General features: G+C 41.4%; 3 protein-coding genes across 3 annotated transcripts in view; 2 read left to right on the top strand and 1 right to left on the bottom strand.

The window, feature by feature from the left end:
- Positions 1 to 619: 619 nt before the first annotated feature.
- Positions 620 to 22078, bottom strand: part of LOC130700743 (chitin deacetylase 8-like) — a 71700-nt gene continuing 50241 nt past the window's right edge. The window contains exons 2-10 of the mRNA XM_057522725.2: positions 2513 to 2615; positions 2345 to 2418; positions 2067 to 2265; positions 1870 to 1987; positions 1644 to 1793; positions 1520 to 1579; positions 1397 to 1449; positions 1116 to 1314; positions 620 to 1051 (exon numbers count right to left, since the gene is read on the bottom strand). Of these exons, the coding sequence (XP_057378708.1) occupies positions 848 to 1051; positions 1116 to 1314; positions 1397 to 1449; positions 1520 to 1579; positions 1644 to 1793; positions 1870 to 1987; positions 2067 to 2265; positions 2345 to 2418; positions 2513 to 2583 (1128 nt within the window). The 5' untranslated portion in view covers positions 2584 to 2615 and the 3' untranslated portion in view covers positions 620 to 847. The remainder of the gene's footprint in view (positions 1052 to 1115; positions 1315 to 1396; positions 1450 to 1519; positions 1580 to 1643; positions 1794 to 1869; positions 1988 to 2066; positions 2266 to 2344; positions 2419 to 2512; positions 2616 to 22078) is intronic.
- Positions 4348 to 6310, top strand: LOC130700760 (uncharacterized). Its single transcript, XM_057522741.2, has 3 exons — positions 4348 to 4551; positions 4964 to 5303; positions 5945 to 6310. The coding sequence occupies exons 2-3, from the start codon at positions 4965 to 4967 to the stop codon at positions 5987 to 5989; spliced, it is 384 nt and encodes a 127-aa protein (XP_057378724.1). The 5' UTR covers positions 4348 to 4551; position 4964; the 3' UTR covers positions 5990 to 6310.
- On the top strand, positions 9120 to 21736 carry LOC130700742 (G-protein coupled receptor 52-like). The gene is made up of 3 exons (XM_057522724.2): positions 9120 to 9386; positions 11826 to 12267; positions 18048 to 21736. The coding sequence occupies exons 2-3, from the start codon at positions 12021 to 12023 to the stop codon at positions 18956 to 18958; spliced, it is 1158 nt and encodes a 385-aa protein (XP_057378707.1). The 5' UTR covers positions 9120 to 9386; positions 11826 to 12020; the 3' UTR covers positions 18959 to 21736.

The raw sequence follows: 22078 nt of genomic DNA, 5'->3' as shown, positions 1-22078 counted from the left end.
TCCTTTGGCGCGGTTAATTTTGTTCGGTGGAATCAATCTCAGTTTATGGCATTTTTCATCCATCGCTTCATAGAAATTCAACAGCAAATGCAATCTCGCGTGCTCGAAATGGGCGGTTTGGGTCCACTGCACGGTCAGTTAATAGCCTTCCTGTCGTATGTGTCAGCCAAAGTGACTCCCGCGTGAATACGTATTTCCCTCGGTGTTTTTAGTGTCCAGCGTTCAGAAGATTGATGTTTCAAAGAAGTTACGAAATGAAAAATGTGCTAAGGGAAAATTCAGTTTTGAATGATCGGTGCTGACGGCCACAGACACGCAATTCTAATGAAATTTTTCGCCACGAAAAGATAATTAATTCGATGAGGATGCATACGCAGTAATGAATTTCGGAAGCTTTAACCCTAATTCGCTATCGCTTGTCTGAATTTTCAGTGTCGGATAATTACGCGTGCCATCGGCACGGTCCGTTCGGGACTTGAAAATCCTGCAGTTTCACGTCATCTTTTGAGGACGTCGTCAACTAACAAGAAACAGGAGCCGTGAAGTTTCGTGAATATCGCCAGATCACGCAGCCTCACGATGCATTCGTTCAATAGTTTAACACCGAATCAACACTAGATGAAAGGTATCCAATATTTATTTTATTGCATATGTCTAATCCGCTAATTCGACAGCGCACATACATATAATACGTTATGTTATAACCGAATAGCGTTCAAATTTGTTTCGCCAGAAAATGCGAACATTTTCTTTGAGCTCAAAACTAACATAAAACTAAGCTGTGCATTGCGTCCGTACGATCGACATCGACTAAATCATAAAGGTGTGTGTCGACCATAGAACAAATTTAAGCGATACCGAGAGGATTGCCGGTCCAAGGGTAAACGTCCGGGCATGTGACGCAACTTTTCATGATTCGCGGTCCGATGGCAGACGCCTCACCGTCGTAATAACACGAAACAGGTTGACAAGCCGTCTGTGTCATAGCGGGGCAACTGAAGAAGTTTCCAGCTTCAGTCAATGGCTTGGGATCCTTCATCCAATCGAGCCCCTAACGTACACAAATATCATAGTCAGTTCATTAAGGAAAGCACAAGACTTAAAGTATATCTTACCCTTCCTAGGGGCACAATGTAGACGTCCTCTTTGCTTGACAAATAATCGAGGAACTTCTTGTAACCTTGCAGACGGAAATCCGCTGATTGGAACCAGCCGTTGTTGTTCGAATAGACACCGAAGGGAGCCTTGCTAGTGTTATAATGGCGTTCGAAGTTTCTCTTCAAAAACTGGAAGGTTTCTTCCAACGTCTTTGGCCTAAAAAACGGAAGTAGAAGTAACACATTTAAAGTCATTTTCAGACAAGAATTTTTGTTTTTCAACTTGTGGGGATTATTACTGTGGGCAGGCTTCCACGGTGTTGCACCTAGTGCCATTGTTCTCCAAAGTGATCTACGATTTCCGACAAATGTACAATCGTTAACTGTGAAGAGGACATGCAAATCAATTGTGCGTTAGTTACCACAGGAACTGTCCAAATACCAGCATATTTACTACTCGGGCACGGTGGAATCAGGCAATCCTGCATAGGTAACAAAGACGTAGTTAAGATTAATTGAAATTCATTCAATTTCAATCGGTTTTACGTGTTGAAATCCTTGATCCAAGGTGTAAGGCCAAACGGGAGGGTCAGTAAACTCTGTAGTTGGTAAAGAAGAATCGTAGAACATGTTCAGTGTCTTCATAGCAGAAAACGTATTATCTCCGCTGGTCTGCAAGAACGGAGCTCTCGAGCCCTTTAATTCATTTTTAGAAAAAAAAAATGTTAATTTAAAACAAAAGCAAGACGTTTTGCTTGATTTTTAAACTCACACGGATCGGTGCCTTCGGGATGTTAGCGAATTTGGCAAGGGCGTCCTTCATTCCACCAATTTCATCGACCCATTCGCTGGCCGTCTTGCTAGCCCAAACTTCTTGCGGAGTTCGATGCCTGTTTTGAAAGGCAAACAAAAGAAGTTCGGTTAATCACCTGACTATAATTTGAAAGAAAAATTAGGCCGGAAACTCACGACAGGCTGTGCGTAGCGATTTCCTGCCTCTTGTAGTAGAGACTGTGAGTCAGCGTGTAGTCGTTGTACTCGTGATAGATGAAGAAAGTCATACCAATTGGACATCCATTGGGATTCATCCGATTATTCAGTAGATAGGTGTAATTGTCGTAATTGCTCGTCGTCACAGCGCCATCAAAGGACAGGAACACCAACTGGGCTGTAATCGTTTCAAATTGACGTACGAATTGATGTTATGGCAATTTGGTTAAAGTATGTGTAAGTATAGTCGAATTTACGTGTGTTCGCCTTAGTCAAGCCGCCTGGTATAGAGGTAGACATACACCTACAGGCGGGGCCAACGCAATTCGTGCTGTTTTTGAATAAATTAAAAGAAAAATTAAAAGTCAATTGCCTGCGTTAATCGTGAAAAGAAAACAATTAGAATAAACACGGAAGCCACTCACGAATTGCATTGCGCCAGCGACTGATGGAAGAAGACGGCCAAGAAGAAGATGACGGCCAAAGCTCGTTGCATCTTGGCGTAAGTTTCCCGACTTGTCCAGCACTATACAGAAAACTGTGAAACTCTGTCCGAAGTGGTCCGTTTCCTTTTCATATTTATAGTCCAAACTCTTGAGAAGTATCAGCACGTACGAAACAAGCTATTAAAGACGCATTTTATTGGGTGGATCAAACCAAAAAACAAAATGTAAATTGTTCACAGGATGTTGCAACGGTTCTCGAAAGATAAACGTTAATGGTACTAGACTGTTTCCGCAAGATAAGGCATGGCCGCACACCTATGGCGGCCACAGTGTGTTAACGATTGATCGTATAATATTACGTACCGTGACACACCCTGTCGTCATATTAAAATAATGAAGCACGTCATGCACCAAGTCTTCTTGCTATGCATTTTTTGCATACGCGTGTTAATCTGCTAGCGCAATCGCGTTGCATTCACGTTTTTTGTTTCAACTTGAAAAGGTTCAAATTGTATTTTTATGATTGATATTCATCCGCCAGTTCGAAAGTAATAATTTCAAACAACATCGGCAAATAGTTTGAGGCGCGGTTTTTTTTCAACCGCGGGATTCTTTTGATTTAGCGTGTCTAATAATTACGGTCGGCGTCGCATGCTATGTGAACGACGAAATTGCGGATTTTCGTTTAGCACAAGTGTAGGCCCTACCACGATCTTGCCCAATCACACACGCCCTGTGTGCTAGATTGCAACTATAAAGCACCCAAAACCGAACTCGGAATGCCTTTTATCAGATTGTTGCAGCAACGTCGTGACTTAGCGGCTTCTCCAGTTCGCGTAATAACCGAATGATACATTCCCTCGTTATGACGTCAGCGCCGTGTAAGGAGCTTGATGTATTTGTAACAACCAATCGAGCGTAGTTAAGCTTCTCAAGTTTAGCAAGGTCGGAAAAGAGATTAAACGAGGACTACCGATATCGTTAAGTGACCTCGCCTTTAAACTCATTTGATACGCGCGATCGTTGCGAAACGATCGGGGCTTTCTGGATTCCCTGTTAATCAATAGCTTGAGCCTAAGGTCTAAGGATAGGCGCACTAAATTCAATATTTACTTTTATCCTATGAAATAGAAACTATTACAATTTGAATTCTCATCAAATCGATAGCGCAGCTGGGGCAAAAATCTTGACTAGGTGTCTCTATTAAATTCAGTATAAACAATGTTTAAGTATCATTGTGATAGGGTCGTTTTTTAGCTTCCTCCAGAAGGGTCCCACATCCGTCCAGGGGTTGAAATCTTCTTGCTTCTGTATGTAAACGATATCGAAGGATCTTTGGCAAAATGTCACGGATGATTTGGTGATGTCGTTATCACATCCGGGGGAGGTAGACGCATCTGTCTTGGTACGTGATGAATCCATTGACGATTGCAAGTGGTTCAAATAAAAGGATCAATCAGCTTAAATCATAGGTCATTGTAAAAAGACGGCAGAGGTGGGGACACGAAAGGGAAAAGGTGAAAACAAAAAGAGAGGGGACGAGAGAGCAAAGTCTTGTACACGCGTGGTTCACCTAAATTATTTTAGCCATTTCAACCGTCTTTTGTTTTTCTTTTGTTTTGTTTTTTTCTTAACCACTTCTTTAACGGACTTTATTTACGTCCTTTAACTCTCCCTTCTCCTCCTTCGATTTGCCTCTGTAGGATACAGAACACGCCCCCCACCAAAAGAAAATCCTTTTTTTTTTTGTTGAAAAAATCGGAGAATGCAATAAACGAAATAATAAAACAGAGAGAGGCGAAAACTTCTTCGTTCTCTTAGAGCCTAAGGTGCCCCTCGCAAACGCGGAGGCTCTCGTATATAAAGAGAGACTGACAATCGTCGTTTCGCAATCATTCGTCCTTTCGTTCTTGCACACTAAAGAGCCGAACAGAGAAACCAATCCTGCAGATTGAATTTCATCGGGAATTCTGTCATCATCTGGCTGCCATTCCTTCACTTCAGTCATCTCTATTAAGGTTAGTGTTTTACTCATATGTTTATTTAAGATATCGCCTTGTTTGCAAAGGGAATTTGTCTTACGTTTTAGATCATTTTCTGGGTACGGGGAGTTGCGTGTTGTGTTTGAAGTTTGCTTCTATTTGTTGCTTTTTAAATATCCATGATGATAAAGGGCCTGTAAGAATTTTACTGCGTGTAATACCGTTGTTGGTACATTTGTGTCAGACATTTTAACGTCCAATTGTCGGTAATAGCGCACTAACAGGGATCCGTGACGACAAGTCACGGAATTAAGTGATTATCTATTGTAGACACGTAAATAAACATCCTTGTTACCATAGCCAGTCTCGCAGCACGTGAGCTGCACGAGCCTTAACTGCGGATCATTTTGTTAATTTTAGAAATGCTTTTGAAACTTTTGATTGACAGAATGGACGTTGCAAATATACGCGTTTTGATTGTGGCGCTATTGGTGATTGGCCTAGCCAGTGCCCAGGTGAATTTCTCTACCAGTTGGGGAAAGCGTTCGCCTTCTGTTTTACCAGTACCAGCAGCATCCTCGCCTCAAGGATCTTACCTCGCGTTACGACAGAAGTTTCATACCAAGAAGGAGTCCGGCGTGGAATCACAACATAACGTTCTTCCGGATGCGGATTCCGGAGCGCAAACAGTCTACGACGAAGCCGAAGACCAACGAGCATCCAGTTTACTACCCAGCCCTTGCCTGTCTCTTCTCAAAGTTTTGATGTTGGTTAATCAGATCGTAGAGGTAAATTTTAAAATTTGTTTTGGGTTTGGATCACAATCTTTTGAAGACGACCGTTAGATGGCAAGTGTTGTATTAAGGGAAGCTTTAAGCGGAAGAAAAATGTTTTTTTTATTCTTCTTTTAAGTCTACGGCTTAGAGATATATTATAATATATGGTAGACGTTTTTCACAAATGAGTTAGGAGCCAATTAGCGAGACAACTAATGATTGAACGAAAGTGAAGTATGGAACAACTGAGGACCGGCAAGCTTCCCTCTCCAACCAATAGGGACAGGACGTATATACATGTAAGGGGTAGAAGGGCTTGGGTGGCCTCTTCTCTTCATTATCAGGCAGTGGCAGATGAATTGATCCCGCAGAACGCTCTCGGTCCAACAATCACGACAAATCACTTGCTCGTTTTTTTCCCCTACTGCTTTTCTCATTTGTACCCGTGCAGACACTCGCTTATACACGCTCACGAAGTAATCTATTATGGGAAAGAAAGCCGTTTGGAGGTGAGTACACATGCAAATTGGGGGTTCGGGAAAAAGGATGGTTATTAAATGGCATTTCTTTACCTCATTTAAATCTGAATCAAAAATTGATTTCGCTATTTCTGCCAGTTGTCTGACATGTAACATTTTTATTTTTAAAAACAGACCGAATTGCAGAAACTGGAGAAATATGACCGGCAACAGCAATAGCGGTCATTACCATAGGAAAGGGCGTGGCTACGTGATTTAGCTGCGATTCTGACGACATCGCTTGATCCGATATTTATCAAACTGTTTACATTCCAGAGACAAATCGATTCATTTTGTTTTCTCTGTTTATGTGCATTTAAATTTTACTATCTTCGTCTTTTTGTGATTATTGTGACGTACCGGCAGTCAACACGTGTCCGTCGAGTTGAAACATCCAACGATTGTGTCTTTGTCGTGAAATACTATAAATATTTAATATTTATAAATGTAACAATTGTCATTCGCGTATTTTCGTCTTTGACATTACACAATCGACAGTGACATTCGAATTTTGCTATTCATCGTGGCCGCTTATAACCGTTACGTCGCGACTGTGTGGTTTATTGTTGAAGAACATAGGGAATCCGGCCAACATCCGTACGAAACCTGTCCTAACAACTGGAACGAGCCCAACTGCAATTTGTATTTAAAAAACGTAAGTCTGTCTCTCCTATTTATATGTAGATGTCTAATCTGTTGGCTCATTAGTTAATTACAACTAGAAAAGAAATTTAAACAATACGCAATGCTGTTGAATCACGACGCTCGTGGATCATTTATGATTTAATCTAAGACAGACTAAAGTTAAAATATTTTTCTTTTCTCATTTTCTTTGTGCTGTCCTTTTTATCTGACACTACGCAAAGTGCTATTTTCTCTTTTGTGTTCACGTTGAAGGGCACGTCCAGAAGCCCGACACGTTCACTTGTATAACTTGCGTTTAGTTTTCGCTTGTGCATTGCGGGCTCGTCGATCACGCTCTAATTCAGCTCGCATTGTATATACCCAAGACGTAGATTGACATGCCACCGAACGTCCAGCTGAGTGCAGTGCCAGCAAAGAGACCAAGTGTGACGACATTTAGTCCTTCTAGCAAACTTTCGAATCACAGAAATGACGAATCAAAAAATGTCGGTAGGTCCCTTATATACAAAAATGGATAGGGACTATCACATCAAATCAGGCTGCGTTTCAAATTTACTATTCCAACCTTATGGTTTCATTTGCATATCGCCTTCAATTCACTGTCAGTTGGCTTTTATTATTTCCTATCAAATGGCGCAGTTTGCTGACCGTTCTTAGAACAGACACATTTCGATGATAATATGACACATTGTATTGGACGCAGCATTTTCACGGCGGCCGTACGTATATATATATATATATATATATAAAGAGGGGGAATAACGTTCGTGAACGCACGTGAGAGCGATGTGAAGGCCGGCTTTACGGGTTTCTGTACAAACATCATCTTGTTCACTCGGTTAGCCAGGGATTTTCAACTCTGCTGTGGCTCACGCTTTCCGTGTTATACTCGCAGAGCAAAGTCGTCCCGATCGATCGTCACGATGCACAGCTTCTCCCCCCTCTATATACCATTTTTCATTTCTTCCTTCCTCTTTTTCCTCCGCTTACTTTCATCCACCACCCCCACCCACCCCCCCCCCTTGCCCCAGTAAGAGTATCTGATACCTTGGCTGTACATACCTACCTCTTTAAAGATTTGTACGGGGCTGCAACAGTGCCTAGGTAATTTATTTTGTTTTCCATTCCAAATGAATCATTTCCTCTACGTTTATGCAAATTGAACCGGAAAATGCTGCATCTCAAAACAATCGTTCATTTATTATTCGCTGTAATTGTTGTGTGCCTGGATTCAACGTAGATATAAAGCGCACTCTTTTCCTGACCAATTACGAAACGAGTTTTATTTCGTTCGGCCACGTCTTCCATCCCTTTTTTTTGAAGACAGGCTGTCTCCCCCCCCCCCCCCCCAACAGATATTTCAAGCAGATATATGTCAAAATAATGGTACCAAACAGTCCAGCCTGTTTCGTGTACAGCACCACTGGCTGTGTCAAAAAAAAAAAAAAAGAGGGGGCAAACACACAAGAGAAACGAATAGAAAAGACGGTGTGTGTGTGTGCGCGCTCCCGTCTACGGGAGCGTGCACGTTCAATACTTGCTGCAAAGGCGCAAAATGTTCCCTTCTTCTTCTTCTTCTTCTTCCTCTTCTTCGTTATCCGTTCGTTTTCTCTCTTTCTCCAAGGCTTCTCGCTACTCGTCTTGCCAGAGAAACTTCACATACACGATGTGTATGTGGCTCTGCGCTGACGAAAAGAGAGGCAGGGCAAATGTTGGTCCGTCTCCTCCCTTTTTTGCCTGGGCCAGTGTTGCGCTGACTCGTCCTTTTTCCATCCTCGAAAGTCAATGGCTTATTTTTTTTTTTTAAGTTCCAGTTCACTAACAGGGTTTCAACGACACCGGCACAAAAAAAGCTGGACGTTAGCTATTCTCCATCATTCCATCACTGTCCCCCACCGATATACCTAAAGAAAAAAAAAAGGAAGGCAATTGATTTTTATTACCTTTCTATTATATATAACAATAAATCCCCCCCCTCTTTCCCCCCCAAAAATGTATGTTTTAGAAGGTGGGGCGTGTCAAATTGAACGCACAAAGAAACAAAGATATCCTTCGATAAGTTTGCCTTTGAATGTCGGCGTGACGGACACCTTTTTATCAAGTGCGTGAAAGCAAAGTTCTCTCCTTTTTTTTTCTTTTTCGAGATAATAATGCACGCACGCGTTCAGTTCATACAGGTCGGCGGGATGCGCAAACAAAGCACACCTTGAGCCGAAACGGACGCCTATTTTTTGTTAGCGGGCTTCACGCACACGTACCCGAATGTCCCCTTTAAAAATTTCAGTAATTCCTCCTTCCCTTTTGTTTTCGCAATAATTCAAATACGATCAAAAATTGTTTTTGATTTCCAGCCAATCAAAATTTTAAAATCTATAATTTTACACGTCATTGTTCATCGAACGAAATTAGAAACGACAAATTGAACAATTCTTATTTTATTGTAGAAATGTTAAAGGAGGGATGGCGAGACGGATCGAATCTATCCCCCCCCCCCACACACACACACATTGGATGCAACATATGGCCGAGTCGCGTGCTGTACTCCTCTCTTCTTTAGCTGTTTGCAATAGTATGTATGTGAAAAGGACCGATATACCCTGGTGCGCTTTCACGGGCCAACCTCCAGACAGCCAGCGGGAGCAGCAGGAACCACACCGTTCCGTTCGTGTTGTCTCTTTCTCTCTTTTAAAACAAAAAAACACACACACACACACACGTCCTCCCAATTGGATAGTGTAAATCGGTGTTGTGTGTCTACAATCGGGATTGTTAAAACCCAATTATTTTTTTAAATTTTTAAATCCTTGTGCGCCGTTCGTGCGTGTGCCTGTGTCTAATAGAAAACGCTTAAAATCAAAGTGAATGCTACAAAAGGTGGGGACTGGAGTCGGAGGAATAGCAGCGGGACTTGAATCCCGCCATCATGAACCAGGTAGATTCATCAAACTTATTATCATTCGTATTTCAGTTCATTTTTACCTTTGAAATTCAAATTTAAGCGCCCTCCTTCGTTTGAAATCTAAAAATGACGGGTGTTTGAGTATTAATGTACACGCCATTACTAGAGCAACTCAAAAAAATCATTTCATGTTTTCAAAAATAATTCGCACAAAAAATAACTCGCATAAATTGCAATTTCGCTAAGTATCGGATAGAAAATTGATAGTTTACACACTTGGCGCTTTATCGCCATCAAAAGAAACACAAAAAACGGGACGGGGGTCCGCCCTTTTCTCTTTCTCTCTCTCTCCCTGTGTATGTGTTCTGTTTTGAAACGCCATCGGGATGTGACTTTGGCCTTTCACCGAAAAAGAAAAAAAAAAAAAAGAAATAGAAAAAGAATGGGGAAAGGTACACAGCAAAAAAAAAAAAAAAAAAAAAGAGTATGTGCAGAAACTAATGGGGAGGAGCTGCCGCGGGAGGGGTGGTACCCCATTGGTTGCGTGTATTGGTAGTAAAGCTCCCGCCGTGTGCCGGAGGAGTTGTAAGGCGCTCCCGCCAACCTCTCTCTCTCTCTCTCTCTCTTTCTCTCTCTCTCTCTCCACTCTCTCTCTTCAAACCTTACCCCCCGATCCCCCATCCTTTTGCTGCTGCTGTACTCCCCACACTCTTTTCACGGCTCATCGATTGTGTCAACTCGACGGAACGCTGAGAGACAGGAGAAGAGCGGATGAAAAGCGGGAAATGGCGGGAGGCAGCCGGCAAAAGGACGGGCGGAGAACCGTTGGAAATGTGCGGAGGGAAGGGGAAATCAATCGACTAAATCGTCGGCGACGACGTTGACGTCGAGAACCGATTCCGCTTTTCTTTTAAACCCAACCTCTTCGTTCAACGAGCAAAAGAAAATTGCGCTGTTGAATCATTTTCTTTTCTTTTTTTTTTTTTTCCTCTCTCACAAGTGTTTAGTTTTTTAGTTCATTTTTCGCGCACTGACCGACCTTCTGAGAAAAAAAAAACGATAGCCTTCAAAACGTCGATCAACTTAAATGTGTTTTTTTTAAAGAACTTAAGAAATTATGGCGAACACAAAAGGATAGGAGACCAAAAAGAAAGAAAACCTTAAAGGGGCATTTCTGTTTTTTTTTCTTCTTTATTCGGCGCTGACGAAAAGTGAAATCCATTTGAGTGTAGGAGACAGTAAGGGGGGGGGGGAGGTGTTGACCCTCGGCTTGAAATACCATTCGGTTTATTTGTTCTAATCGAATTGTGAAAACGCGTCAAAACAAAAGACTTTTTTTTCGGGGCTACCTTTAATTCGCACAGGGGCTCTTTTAAAATTTTCATTTCAAAGATCCCAAAAAACAGAATTGAATTCCCCTTTCAAGTGCAACGATAAAAAACATTTTTTGAGTTGTCGTCTATGTTGACACAGCCGATGCGTAACGGATGGGCGGCGTGTGGACCTACCAATAAGACCATCACACTAGCGGAGCCTTAGTTTCCCTCATCCGGACGCTGTTGAGCTAGTAGATTTCGTGCCAAGAAAGCCAAGAACCTTTTTTATTTTTATTTTTATTTAAAAAATAAAAAAAAAAAAGAAGGAAAAGGGAGGACACACAAATTTGCTTGACACGATCAGCAGACGACGCGCTTGCGCAATGACGGCCAAGCGAGAGAATCACGTAACAGTTACATCATTCGCTGGCGGCTCTTCGCAAAATCAGTTTTACACATTCCGTCAGTGATTTTTATATATATATATAGAAAAAAAGGAAACCTCTTACTGGAGACATAGATACCATCGCTAATTGGTATCGATTAACGAAGCCATGGCGATGTTTTTGGCCGATCCTGTTTATTCCGCTTCGCGACAACCTCGCGTCGCTAAATATCCCGAGGTGATTTTTCTTTTGTTCGCCTCAAACATGGGACGACAAAATAAAGCGATCAGTTGCAAATGACCTGTCATAGGGAAAAAAACAGTGTGCGAACAGTTTTGACGCTTCAATCGATATAACAGGTCGATCGATCAGTGCCTTACCTTTTCCTCCCTTTAGTTCTTATTATTTCTTTCTTTCTTTTTCTATCTGCCAGTTTACCAACAGATGACGCGTGTCTTGTCGATTACACGTTTCCTATTATTGATTGGCCCCGTCTATATGTTTCTAACCTTTTGTTTTGTTTTTTGTTTTTTTTTGGCCCCCTCTCCTTCTATATATATACGTCATGTCTAACACATTTCTCATGTCTTATTGTCATCGTTCTTTTTCTCTATTATTATTGTTATTACCCGGAAAAAAAACAAAACAAACAACTGTGAAACGATGGTCGTGTGCGTGACTGGCCCCGTTGCGCGTGACTCTTAAAAATTTTTCGTGATGGGTGTGGGGGGCTTGGTTGTTGTTCCTGCCGGTGGTGGTTCGGGAACCAGACAATTGCTCATTGGCGGCTGCAACTGACTAGTCGACGTAGTTGGACGTCACGGTGGAGCGCCATCTGCTGTGCATCGAGCGAGGAGGGGGCGTGCACCGGCGACGTGTTGCAGCAGCCACCGCCAGCGGCGACATCCAGCAGAGGACCGGAGGCGCAACGTCAGACGTCGTGCTGCTGGTGCCGTTTCTAGAAAATGCTCATCTCCCTGGGCGTTGTCGAACGATGGCAATCATCGGTTGCAGATTCTGCAGCGGCATCGTCTCCGTCGTTGACGGCCGCCGTGTCGGCAGCGGCTCATCAGTCGTCGATCGGTGGCCCTCCGGCCGGCGACGTCATCCTCAGTGCCGAGAACTTGACTCAGGCGGCCATCATCCTCATCCTGGACGTGGTCATCATCTGCTCCAATCTCCTCATCATCGCCACACTCGCCACAGGATCAGGTCAGTTTGTTTTTTTGTTTTTGTTTTTTTCAATTTTCTTTAGATTTTCTTGTGGGCGATTTACTTCAAAGATAATTAGCGTTTATCAACCGAGTTTGAAATGTACACTCGCATTCTTCCGATCTTTGCTGATCATCTTGCGTCTCTTTCCACGACATCCATCATCCGAGAAACACGAGTCACTAGGTTGCATAAGACCCTCCGCTCACATTCTCTATCGGTACGAACGTTCAATAATATTTTACAGGATGAATGGCTCTCTAATCGTACGCATTAAAAGATCGATGCTCCCGCAAATAGTTCTAAAAATGTGTGCTCCCATCATTTTGCTTTGACTAGAGGCCTAGGGACCTTTTGAAACATATCTATTCAGGCTGGTCTTTTTCCTAGAAATAATGGAACACAAACACGGTTGTAACAAGGATCCCTTGCAATGTCCCTCGTGAGAAAGCCAAACAAAACGGACGAAGAAGAATAATTAATTCTTCCTGCCTTTTTTTTTTGTGTGTGTGTCTGTGTACATTAGCGGGAAAAAAATACTTCTATTTATGTTTACGCAGAAAGGCAAGCCCATTTTTAAAAAGATATCTACGTGCATGCAATAGATTTCCTTTCATATTCTCTTTGCTGTGTGTGCACATCTATCCCGCCTCCCTCATTTCTATATCTACTCGCAAATAAATGCGGGGTTTGATACAGCCGTCATTTATATAGCCCCGATGTATTTACCAGACTTTTGCAAAGCTTTTGCTGAATGGCCGATCTCGGCTTTTATGTTGGACGCACTGCGCACGTAGACTATATATCTATCTCTCTATTTTCGATAGCTAATTTATGTGCTTTTCGTGTGATGAGAACCACTGCCATCGCATTTTTTTTTTTGTTGTTCCTTTTATACGAGAACTGTTAGACAATCTCGTAAAAGACGGACGTAATATAGAACGTATATAAACAAGGGAACATTGTATGGGCAAGCAATCAATGGACTACGGATGAAATTGAAACAAAAAAAAGGTGGGTCCTTTCGGATTGAACAGTTTTCGAAAACATGATGTAATACCCTATCGGCTCTAAATAGATTCTGGTAGAAATGATTTGCAGCGTATGCGGCCAAGGGATTTAGGAAGACGGATGTATAGACGTGGTACACGCGGAAATCGATCAAAAGAAATAACAGTGGGATGGGGGGGGGGGGAGGGAAGCAAAGTTTTGCGTTACGTCGGATGGTGATATCTACGCTGGTGGAAAAGTATCCGGTGTAATCTCGGAACAAGAGCCAATCATCAAAAAAGACGAGACGTGGACAATGTCCTTTTACAATAATAACCACAATCTTTGGCCGTTTTATTATCTAATTTTTTCTTTTCCGCTGATTTGCGCAACCTCAAAAAAAAAACCATTCTTTCAAAAATCAAATTAAACCTTAATCGACATTTTAAACAAAACATAGTGTTCGACGCGAAAATGTTTTTTTACGTCTGTCGAGCCACACCCATATTCACGCAAGAGACGGTACAAACACAGAGCCTTCAGCAACGAGTGCACGCTCCGTTCTGGATTGAAGGCCTTTACACACATACACACAGATGATGTCTTCGATCTCGTTTCATCTAACACGGACGAGAAGAGACGCTGCTGGAAAATGTTGTTAGAAGAACGAATTGAGAATGGCAAAAGGAGAGAAGGATATCCTATTAGATTGGGAAGTACCAAAAAAAAAAAAAAAGAAAAGGGAGGGGGGAAATTTCCATCGGAGCGCGCAACTGTCGTCTTCGGTTCACTCGAGCGTGAACGCCCATGATGATTTGCCCTGTATACACACATCGACCCCAAACTCTAATTCAAACCTTCTCATTTTTTTTCCTCCTGTTTCCTTTTTTGCGCTCTTGTGTTCCGTTGTTTTCCAGCAAAAAAACAGCCGTCTATTTTTTTTTACGTGTTTTATTTTATTCTCCTTCGCAGTGAAATTCTACTGGCTCATTTATTGCACTGTGTGCAAGACTTGCAATCATTTGAAAAAAGAAATGCAGTTCTCTTCTTTTATGCTAAGGGGATGGCAATAAGGCGATAAGCTGTCGATCAAGTGTTTAAAATTAAAAGGTGGGAAGGCGTCCAAATGTTTGAATGATTTCAGTCTGTTGGGTAAGGTGTTTCGATACGATTGGAATGGGGAATGTTCAAAATAAGGGGAAGTTTAAAGGTTATGTACTCTGGTGTGTGATAAGGGAATGAATGTCCACAGGAACTGGTTATAGGCCGTCAACACAATAGCCATGAAAAAAGAAGCCTGCTGATGCTGATGGTGTGTGTATAGTGGTTGGATTCAATTAGAGCTTGGCTAATTACACTCGAATGGACCGTCTGGCGTTCATCGTTCACAACCAGCCGTTTTTTTTTTCTTCTTAAAATAACTTTAACAAAAGAAGAGAAATATTCACGCGTCGTCGATTCAGTTCTTCTTCTTCCAACAGATTCTATTTTTCTTTTTAAGAAATCGGAATTAGAGAGCCATCATTTAGCATTTGGAACACAAGAAAATCAATGTTCTTTTTTTTTTCTTGAATTATTTGTCTTTTAAAGATCATTGATCATATCGAAATCGATGTAGCTCTTCAATTAGATCGTTTAAGAGCTTTTTCCATGCGAAAATTCCCTTTTTCTTTTCTCAGATTTATTGTCTGAAGTTTCACATTCATAAGACGTTCGTTAAAAAAAACCATGTTCGGTTATGCTCCCTTCAAGAAAATAGGCAAAGATAAAACTCACAATCAAAAGAGTCTTCCTCTCTCGCCATATCGACCGTAAGATTCATCAAAGAGCACATGATTATTACGTTTATCTGTGATATGCATTACCTTATAGACGCCGACGTACAAGAAGATGGACGTTGTTGTTGGCAAATGGGTCACGACGATCGATAACCGACACGAATCTTTCTTTCTCCCCCCTTTTTTTTTTCTTTTTTCTATACGCGCAATTAAATAGACGTCCGTTTACACTCACGTCCTCTGTATACCGACATGTTTGCACTGTTCGTATATATATATATCAGTAATATTGCAGTACGTGTTTGTATTGGCCAATGACCTCGTATCCGTTACTATCCCCAGATAAAACGAAGAAAATTGCGAAATCTATAGAACCAGTCTGTCTACAAGAAGAAAATTGAAAGAAAACGAGCTCTGGGGGGGGGGGGGGTCTTTATAGCGTTCAATAAAAAAAAAGAAAGAAAAAAAAATGCTGGTCTTTTCAATTGCCATGTGGGCAGATTGATTGTCGATTTTCTATTGACGGTCCACGCCCATTTGGAAGCGGGGCATTTCAAATAGTTTTTTATTTTATAATGTGCATTATCCGTTAACTAGGTGCACTTTGCGATATGGATCAATTGCGCAGCGACGTTTCATTTCCAACTGGCTAACAATAAAAGGTGCAAGTCGCCGCATTCACGCCACATTTTATGTAGTGTGAATAGCTCTGGCCGTGCACACGTTAGTGTAGGTAGCATTGGCGTCACGCGAATGTGCGAGATGCGGTCCGTTATTTACGACACCCATTATTATATATACCTTTCTTTTTTTTTATTATTATACACGTAAAGCGACCCTATTTTCGACACGGAAGCTCCCCCTCCTCCCCAACGCAATTGATTTGATAGCTTGCATTTCGCTCTGTAATCACAACTTAAATCATTCGTGTGCCTCGGCCTTATAGATATATAAACAGCGATTGCGAAAAACAAACAAAAGGGCGACTATTATTTACATAAAATGAGTACGAATTGCAAGTTGGAATGAGAAACAAAAGAACAAAAAAAAAAAAAAAAAAAAAGCCGGAATTTTGAAAGCGACGCAAATCTTTTTATCTGCCATCGTTCCGCAAGATGCTCGTCATAAACTTCGTTTTTTGCCCAGTCGGTGGGCGCTACAGCAGCAAAAATGTCTGAACGTGAAAAAAGAAAAAAGAAAGGTTAGGTTAGTGAACATTTTTGCGGGCGTGTCGACAGCCACGTCATCCTTTATACGGTACATGTACAGCCTGCTTATAAAACACGGGCCGGGAAACATATCGATCGATCCGTGCACAACGGATCGTCGGTTCCTTTCATCTATTCGTTCCTCTCTCTTTGCCCCCCTCCCCCTGTTATTTTTTTTCGTACTTCCCTAAAAAAAAAATATAGGGGAAATGTATGTATAAGAAAAATCAAGAGAAGTGATGGGAATCTGTCGTCGATTTGCTGCGAAAACGGCAAAATTCGGGCAACATCCGAAAAAGGGCGGAATACATCGACGGCATCCATATATTTATCGACGTGTGTGTGTTACATGAGAGACTCGTATTAATAGAAAAAAAGGGAGAGCGTCTCGTGCTACATACGTTGTTATTTTTTTCTTTTTTGAGAGCAATATCTTCATCGAGGAAACCGCAGCTTTTCTCTCATTAATATACAGTATATATATATATCTTTTATCTTTTTTTTCTGTCTATATAAATCAATATTAGATTTGAGCTCTTTTTTTGCCTTTAAGGTTGGCCTCTCTCAGACATTCCGGGGCTTTTGGACAAAAGAATCACGCGTCTCACAGAACGAAATCCAATGTAACAGCCTCTGTCTAGTAGCCAATTCTTCCAACTTCCCATTGTCCGAAGATCGATTCATCTTTATACTAAATGATAGTCTCGTGTCTATAGAGGAAGACATACCAAATGTGTTGGTCATCTATTCAGAATTTGTTCCAGCGAGACTCGTAAAAAAAAAAAGATCCGAAGTGACGGTTGAAAATGTCCGTCCGTCTCGCCGCATCCGGACAGAGAAGAATCGCACCTCATTTCTTCCGCTGTCGGCCACACGTTTTGCCGTCATCACTCTTTTTGCGCTGCCCTTATAACAACCGAACTTCCCTATTTATTTACGTATCGTTTAAACATAGTATCTACCCGCTCAAAAAAGGGCAGCCAAACCCAAACGTAAATAACTCTGAATTTTAAACAATATAATCCTGCCAGTCTTTAGACGGATGGACTTCAACAAATAAAAATGGCGACCCGTTATGTCTCAATACATCTCAAAACAATAATGTCCGTACAGCTCATCAGTCACGCAAGACAAGCAAATTACCGAGTATATCATCAGCTCTAGAAGTTCATCTGAAGTTCAATTAGCAAACACTGTTATACATTTAACTATATAGACTGCGACAGTGCAAAGCGTTAAAGATCTCCCTTTTTCTTTTAGCTATGCCCAACAGTTTGTCCGATTGTGTCGTCCCATCGGGCAGCATTCACAACAAGATGAATGTCTTTGGAGACCGTCTCCAACTCGATTTCCATGACGAGTTGGAGCACTCGACGAAAAAAAACAAAAAAACTAGTACAGTATCTCTCTCTCTCTCTTCTATGTCCAACATCAGACAACGCGATTATTTATGAAGGAAAGAGCGAAGCAGCTTGTTCTTTTGCCGACGTCTGATGTTGGCAGCCCTCTGCGACGAAAATTATACGGTCCTCTCATTAGATGATGGTTGCTGTCCGCTGCCACCAGTAAATTGATTAGCCCCACGTCGCAACAATCCAACGCCGCCCTTGTACACATCTTGCGTGATACTGTTACGTATTAGCCCTTGTTTGAGAACAGCCCAATTGTGTGACTGCCGTGGCTTGTTAATGTCCATTCTAATTATCCTCTAGAAAAAGAAAGAAAAATGCGGGTCGATAAAAAGCAACTGAAGATGAGGAATGAAAATTTCGTTTGATAATTTATTCATATTACTTTTGGACAGGTGGCGAAGTGATGAACTATTACCTAATCAGTTTGGCTGCCGCCGATCTCTTGGCCGGAATTCTGGTGGTGCCTCTCTCCATTTATCCAGCGTTGACAGATAGTTGGCCGTTCGGTGACGTGTTGTGCTCCATAGCCGGCTACGTTGAGGCGACGTTGTGGGCCGTGTCCGTCTATTCGTTCATGTGGATATCGGTGGACCGTTATTTGGCCATCCGTAAGCCGTTGCGCTACGAAACAGTGCAGACGCCGTCGCGGTGTCAGTGCTGGGTCATTTTCACGTGGCTGACGTCGATGCTGGCCTGCTGCCCGCCTCTCCTACAGGGATCCACCGGCTACGCCAAACCGTACTTTGACCCGGAGGCCTTCGTCTGCCACCTCGACTGGACGGGCATGGCCGCTTATTCGGTGACGCTCGTCATCCTCGTCCTGGGCCCGACCCTGGCCACCGTCGCCTACACCTATTTTTACATCTTCAGCTCCATGCGGAAGATGCGTAGCTCCTTGCTCCAGCAGGACAAGGAGTACGCCACGGCGCTGAGTGAGAACTTGTCCAATCCGACGCATCTCATGTCCTTCATCCTCGTCATGACTTTCTGGCTCTCCTGGCTCCCGTTCATCTGCCTGACGCTCTACGAGTTCCTGGCCCAGCACCGCATCGACTCCATCCCTTTCCTACACTTTACCGTCTTCTGGCTCGGCATTTGCAACTCGTTTTTCAAGTTGTTCATCTACGTCGCCATGAGCCCGCTCTTCCGGCACAAGCTCAGGATCTTCTGTCTCTCCTATCTCTGCTGTGGCGCTGCGAAAAGGAATAACGCCAACGCGAGGAGACCGCTCACTTCCGGATCGGCTAACAGGAACCATCATCCCCATCACCACCACAATAACGAAATCATCTACAGACGGTGATTTCATTCCGTATTTTTTTTTCTTCATTTTTGAATTTACCCGCGCTTATTTTAGATAGGAGAAACAAAGGCGCGAATTTTGAATTAAAAGCTCCTCCCAATCTAATAGATGGGACGTTTAATTTTGTATAATGGTCGTAGGGAAGACATTAAAAAAAAAAAGAAATGGACAGTGTCGAAAATGATGACGATTCTGCTCAGGTTCATTCAAATAAAACTTAAAAAAAAAAAAAGAGAGAAGCCAGATTTACGTATATTTGTGGTGTGTAGAACCGTACTATATATATATATATATATATACAAATGGGTGTTGCGTATACTAACAAAATTAGTAGCCCAAGTCGTTTGACAATTGTAGACCGGGGAAACAGGGACAGTCTAAAAATCGTAGCTTTCTTCGAAATGTGTAGCAGCGTGTACAGCAGCCTAATAGTTAAGTATATAGGCTAATAATTAAAAGGACAATTATTATTATTTTTCTAGATAATATGGGTCCGATAGATTCTTGTTTGTAAGTCATCTGTCTCCCCGAGTAAAACCTTGGTCGAATTTCTTTTTTAATCTGTATTTTTCTTCCAGTAAAATCAAATGTTTATAATGCTATATTTGTAAAGGTATGATATAAAATAATCGCGGTCCATCATTTTTTTGTTTAGAATTTTCTTTTTCTGGTTTTCTGATCCCCAAAACTTCATTTTGTGGTCATTGCGTCTGAGACAAATCAATAACGCTTATATAACGGTATGATTCCACACGTCAACATTATACCTGTGTAAGCTCTATAACTGCGTAGATATACATCAATAATTAGTATGTCACATCTCTAAAAGAAAAAAACAAAAAATGTAATAACTATTCCAAGTAAAAGGACAGCGCGATCCCCTGCAAATGACGTCGAAAACGTAGAAAAATAGATCAATAGATGTCAGTGTTTGTGATGAATAATTATCGTGTAATGATAAATATCAATTCGTGGATTTATCGATCATTCCTTCACCGTCTGTGAACCGTAACCAAAATCGTTCTATAAATATATATATACATTTATATACTGTAACTATTCATATGTTTTAGTTTCCTCCATTTCGCGTTGTGCCATTTTTATTGTAGACGTGTCAATTGAATTTTTTTGTTTGTATTTCCCGATTTTCTCAAATGATATTTTTTAGTCTATGTTGCGCATTGGCCAAAAAACAATTGAATGTCTGCGTTCCCACCTGCTCGTGCTGATTATCACAACCGTCGTCAAACGCTGTCCTGGACGTCTTATCATTTTTTGGAAATGGGGAGGAAGAATGGGAGTAACAGCTGCTACCTATTTTCAGTTATTTCTTATCGAAAACATCTGGCATTCACCGCCTTTTCAGGTTAAATCAATAGTTCAGCTGCTAACAAGGTAAAAAAAAAATTCAGACCAAAATCCATTTTTCTTTCAACAAAAGATACGATCATATCCAGCGACAATTCAAATTCCGGTTAAATAGCTCATCTCGTTAACAAGTGCAGTGAAAAAGCCTGAAAGGCAGACTACGCCATATTGATTCGACTTAAGTAGAAAAAAAGAAAGATGAATTAAAGATTCATGCAACATTTTGGGCCATTCTTGAACGTCAAAGAAAAGAAACAATAGAGCTAGACAGAAACAATCAATTCATCATCATTGCTCTAGGCAGTCCTTTCTTCTCTATAACCCAAAAACCAACCCTGCAGCTTTCCACATACACTCACTGTATGCTTACACGTATATAAAAGTATTGATTTTTTTTTTCTTGTTCCCATCTCGTCCGCAGTTTTCTCCAAACATTTAAGCGTATTTATAGAGGTGTAATGGGTAGTGCCTGGGCAAGAGAAGAAGAGGATTATTCCGCGTTTTATATTCCAACTCTTTTGTCTTTTCGTTTTTTTCATTTGTTGTTTTGTTTCGTTTTTTCGTCTGCTGAAATGATTAGCATCGATCCCTACGCTCTCTGTAGGCCAACACTACAGAGTGAAATTGCTATTCTTTCCGTTGATGATGATTTATGATCGTGGTGATTATCTGTTTCTGTCTAGTTCTTCGTTTTTTTGTTGAAAAACAAACAAATGGTGGAAGTTATTGCGTTGGTTAGTTTTCATCTTCGAGAAGCGAAAAGGATTGCTCCAGGCATATCTAAAATGGCGGCTGGATAAAAAAAAGCAATTTCATTTCGATCGTCGGATTGTTTCCTTCTTTCTTCGTCTGTATATCTGTTTTTATTTCTCCTTGTCATATAGGGATCGTATTGCGTAACTAGAAGTAGCTCGGTCGACAACGAAATCAATAAAATCGCAGCCTGGACGTAAGCAAAAATATAAATAACTGATGGAAAAGCCAAATTTTTTTTCCCTCTTAAAGATGCCCTCATTTATTTCAAGTTTTTAAATAATTCCAGTCACATTTCAGTTGATTAAAACCTTGATTTCATTGATGACTACGATAGAAACAGGCCGTTTTGTATGGTGGCATCTGACACTGTTGCTCCATTCGAAATGTTTGTTGTTGTGGACATTTGTTCGTGTGTTTGGTCATCAAAAATTGGAACTACCATACATTCCCTCTGTATTATTTGCTGTCTATGTTTTTGTATCAGCAATGGGCGATGGTACTTTGATTTAAACAAGGGCAATTTAAGTATACCCGCTAAAATCCCCCAAGATGGACGCGAAAAGAAGAGCTCACTATGGATAACAGTTATACATATGATATTGAATATTGCGTGTGTCATGTACTGTACATGTCCTACCTGTTGCGAAAATAAAAGTTGGTTCATAAAATGTTAGGCATTTTATTATTTCTAAATTTCTGGGAAAACATTTTCTACTTACGTAAGGTTTTTTTGTTCCCATTCCACGTAAGGCTGGAGGCGCGTGCTGCACGTAGAGCCGATTATTCATACATGCCTGCTGGCGCCCATCATCTATTATTATGATTTTTTGAGATTCCGTTGGCTGATACAATATGGACGATTTCTTACACGAATGACTTAACCCGTATTCATTTTCTCTCTTTGTTCGTGAAGATTATTATGGTTGACGCGTGCATCGGTTGGCATTAAATGAGGCTGGATTTTTTCTTATGTCATGATTTTTCTCATCCCCACGT

Source organism: Daphnia carinata, chromosome 9 (genome assembly GCF_022539665.2).
Source record: "Daphnia carinata strain CSIRO-1 chromosome 9, CSIRO_AGI_Dcar_HiC_V3, whole genome shotgun sequence".
NCBI lineage: Eukaryota > Metazoa > Arthropoda > Branchiopoda > Diplostraca > Daphniidae > Daphnia > Daphnia carinata.
The sequence above is the reverse complement of the archived record's forward strand: the minus strand, read 5'-3'. Positions and strand labels throughout refer to the sequence as shown.

What these genes read in the sequence shown, in the direction of transcription:
- LOC130700742 (XM_057522724.2), top strand. Translation starts at nt 12,021, where the DNA reads ATGCTCATCTCCCTGGGCGTTGTCGAACGATGGCAATCATCGGTTGCA. An exon ending in CACACTCGCCACAGGATCAG is followed by an intron (nt 12,268 to 18,047) that starts GTCAGTTTGTTT and finishes ACTTTTGGACAG; the next exon opens with GTGGCGAAGTGATGAACTAT.
- LOC130700760 (XM_057522741.2), top strand. Translation starts at nt 4,965, where the DNA reads ATGGACGTTGCAAATATACGCGTTTTGATTGTGGCGCTATTGGTGATT. An exon ending in TGGTTAATCAGATCGTAGAG is followed by an intron (nt 5,304 to 5,944) that starts GTAAATTTTAAA and finishes TTTTAAAAACAG; the next exon opens with ACCGAATTGCAGAAACTGGA.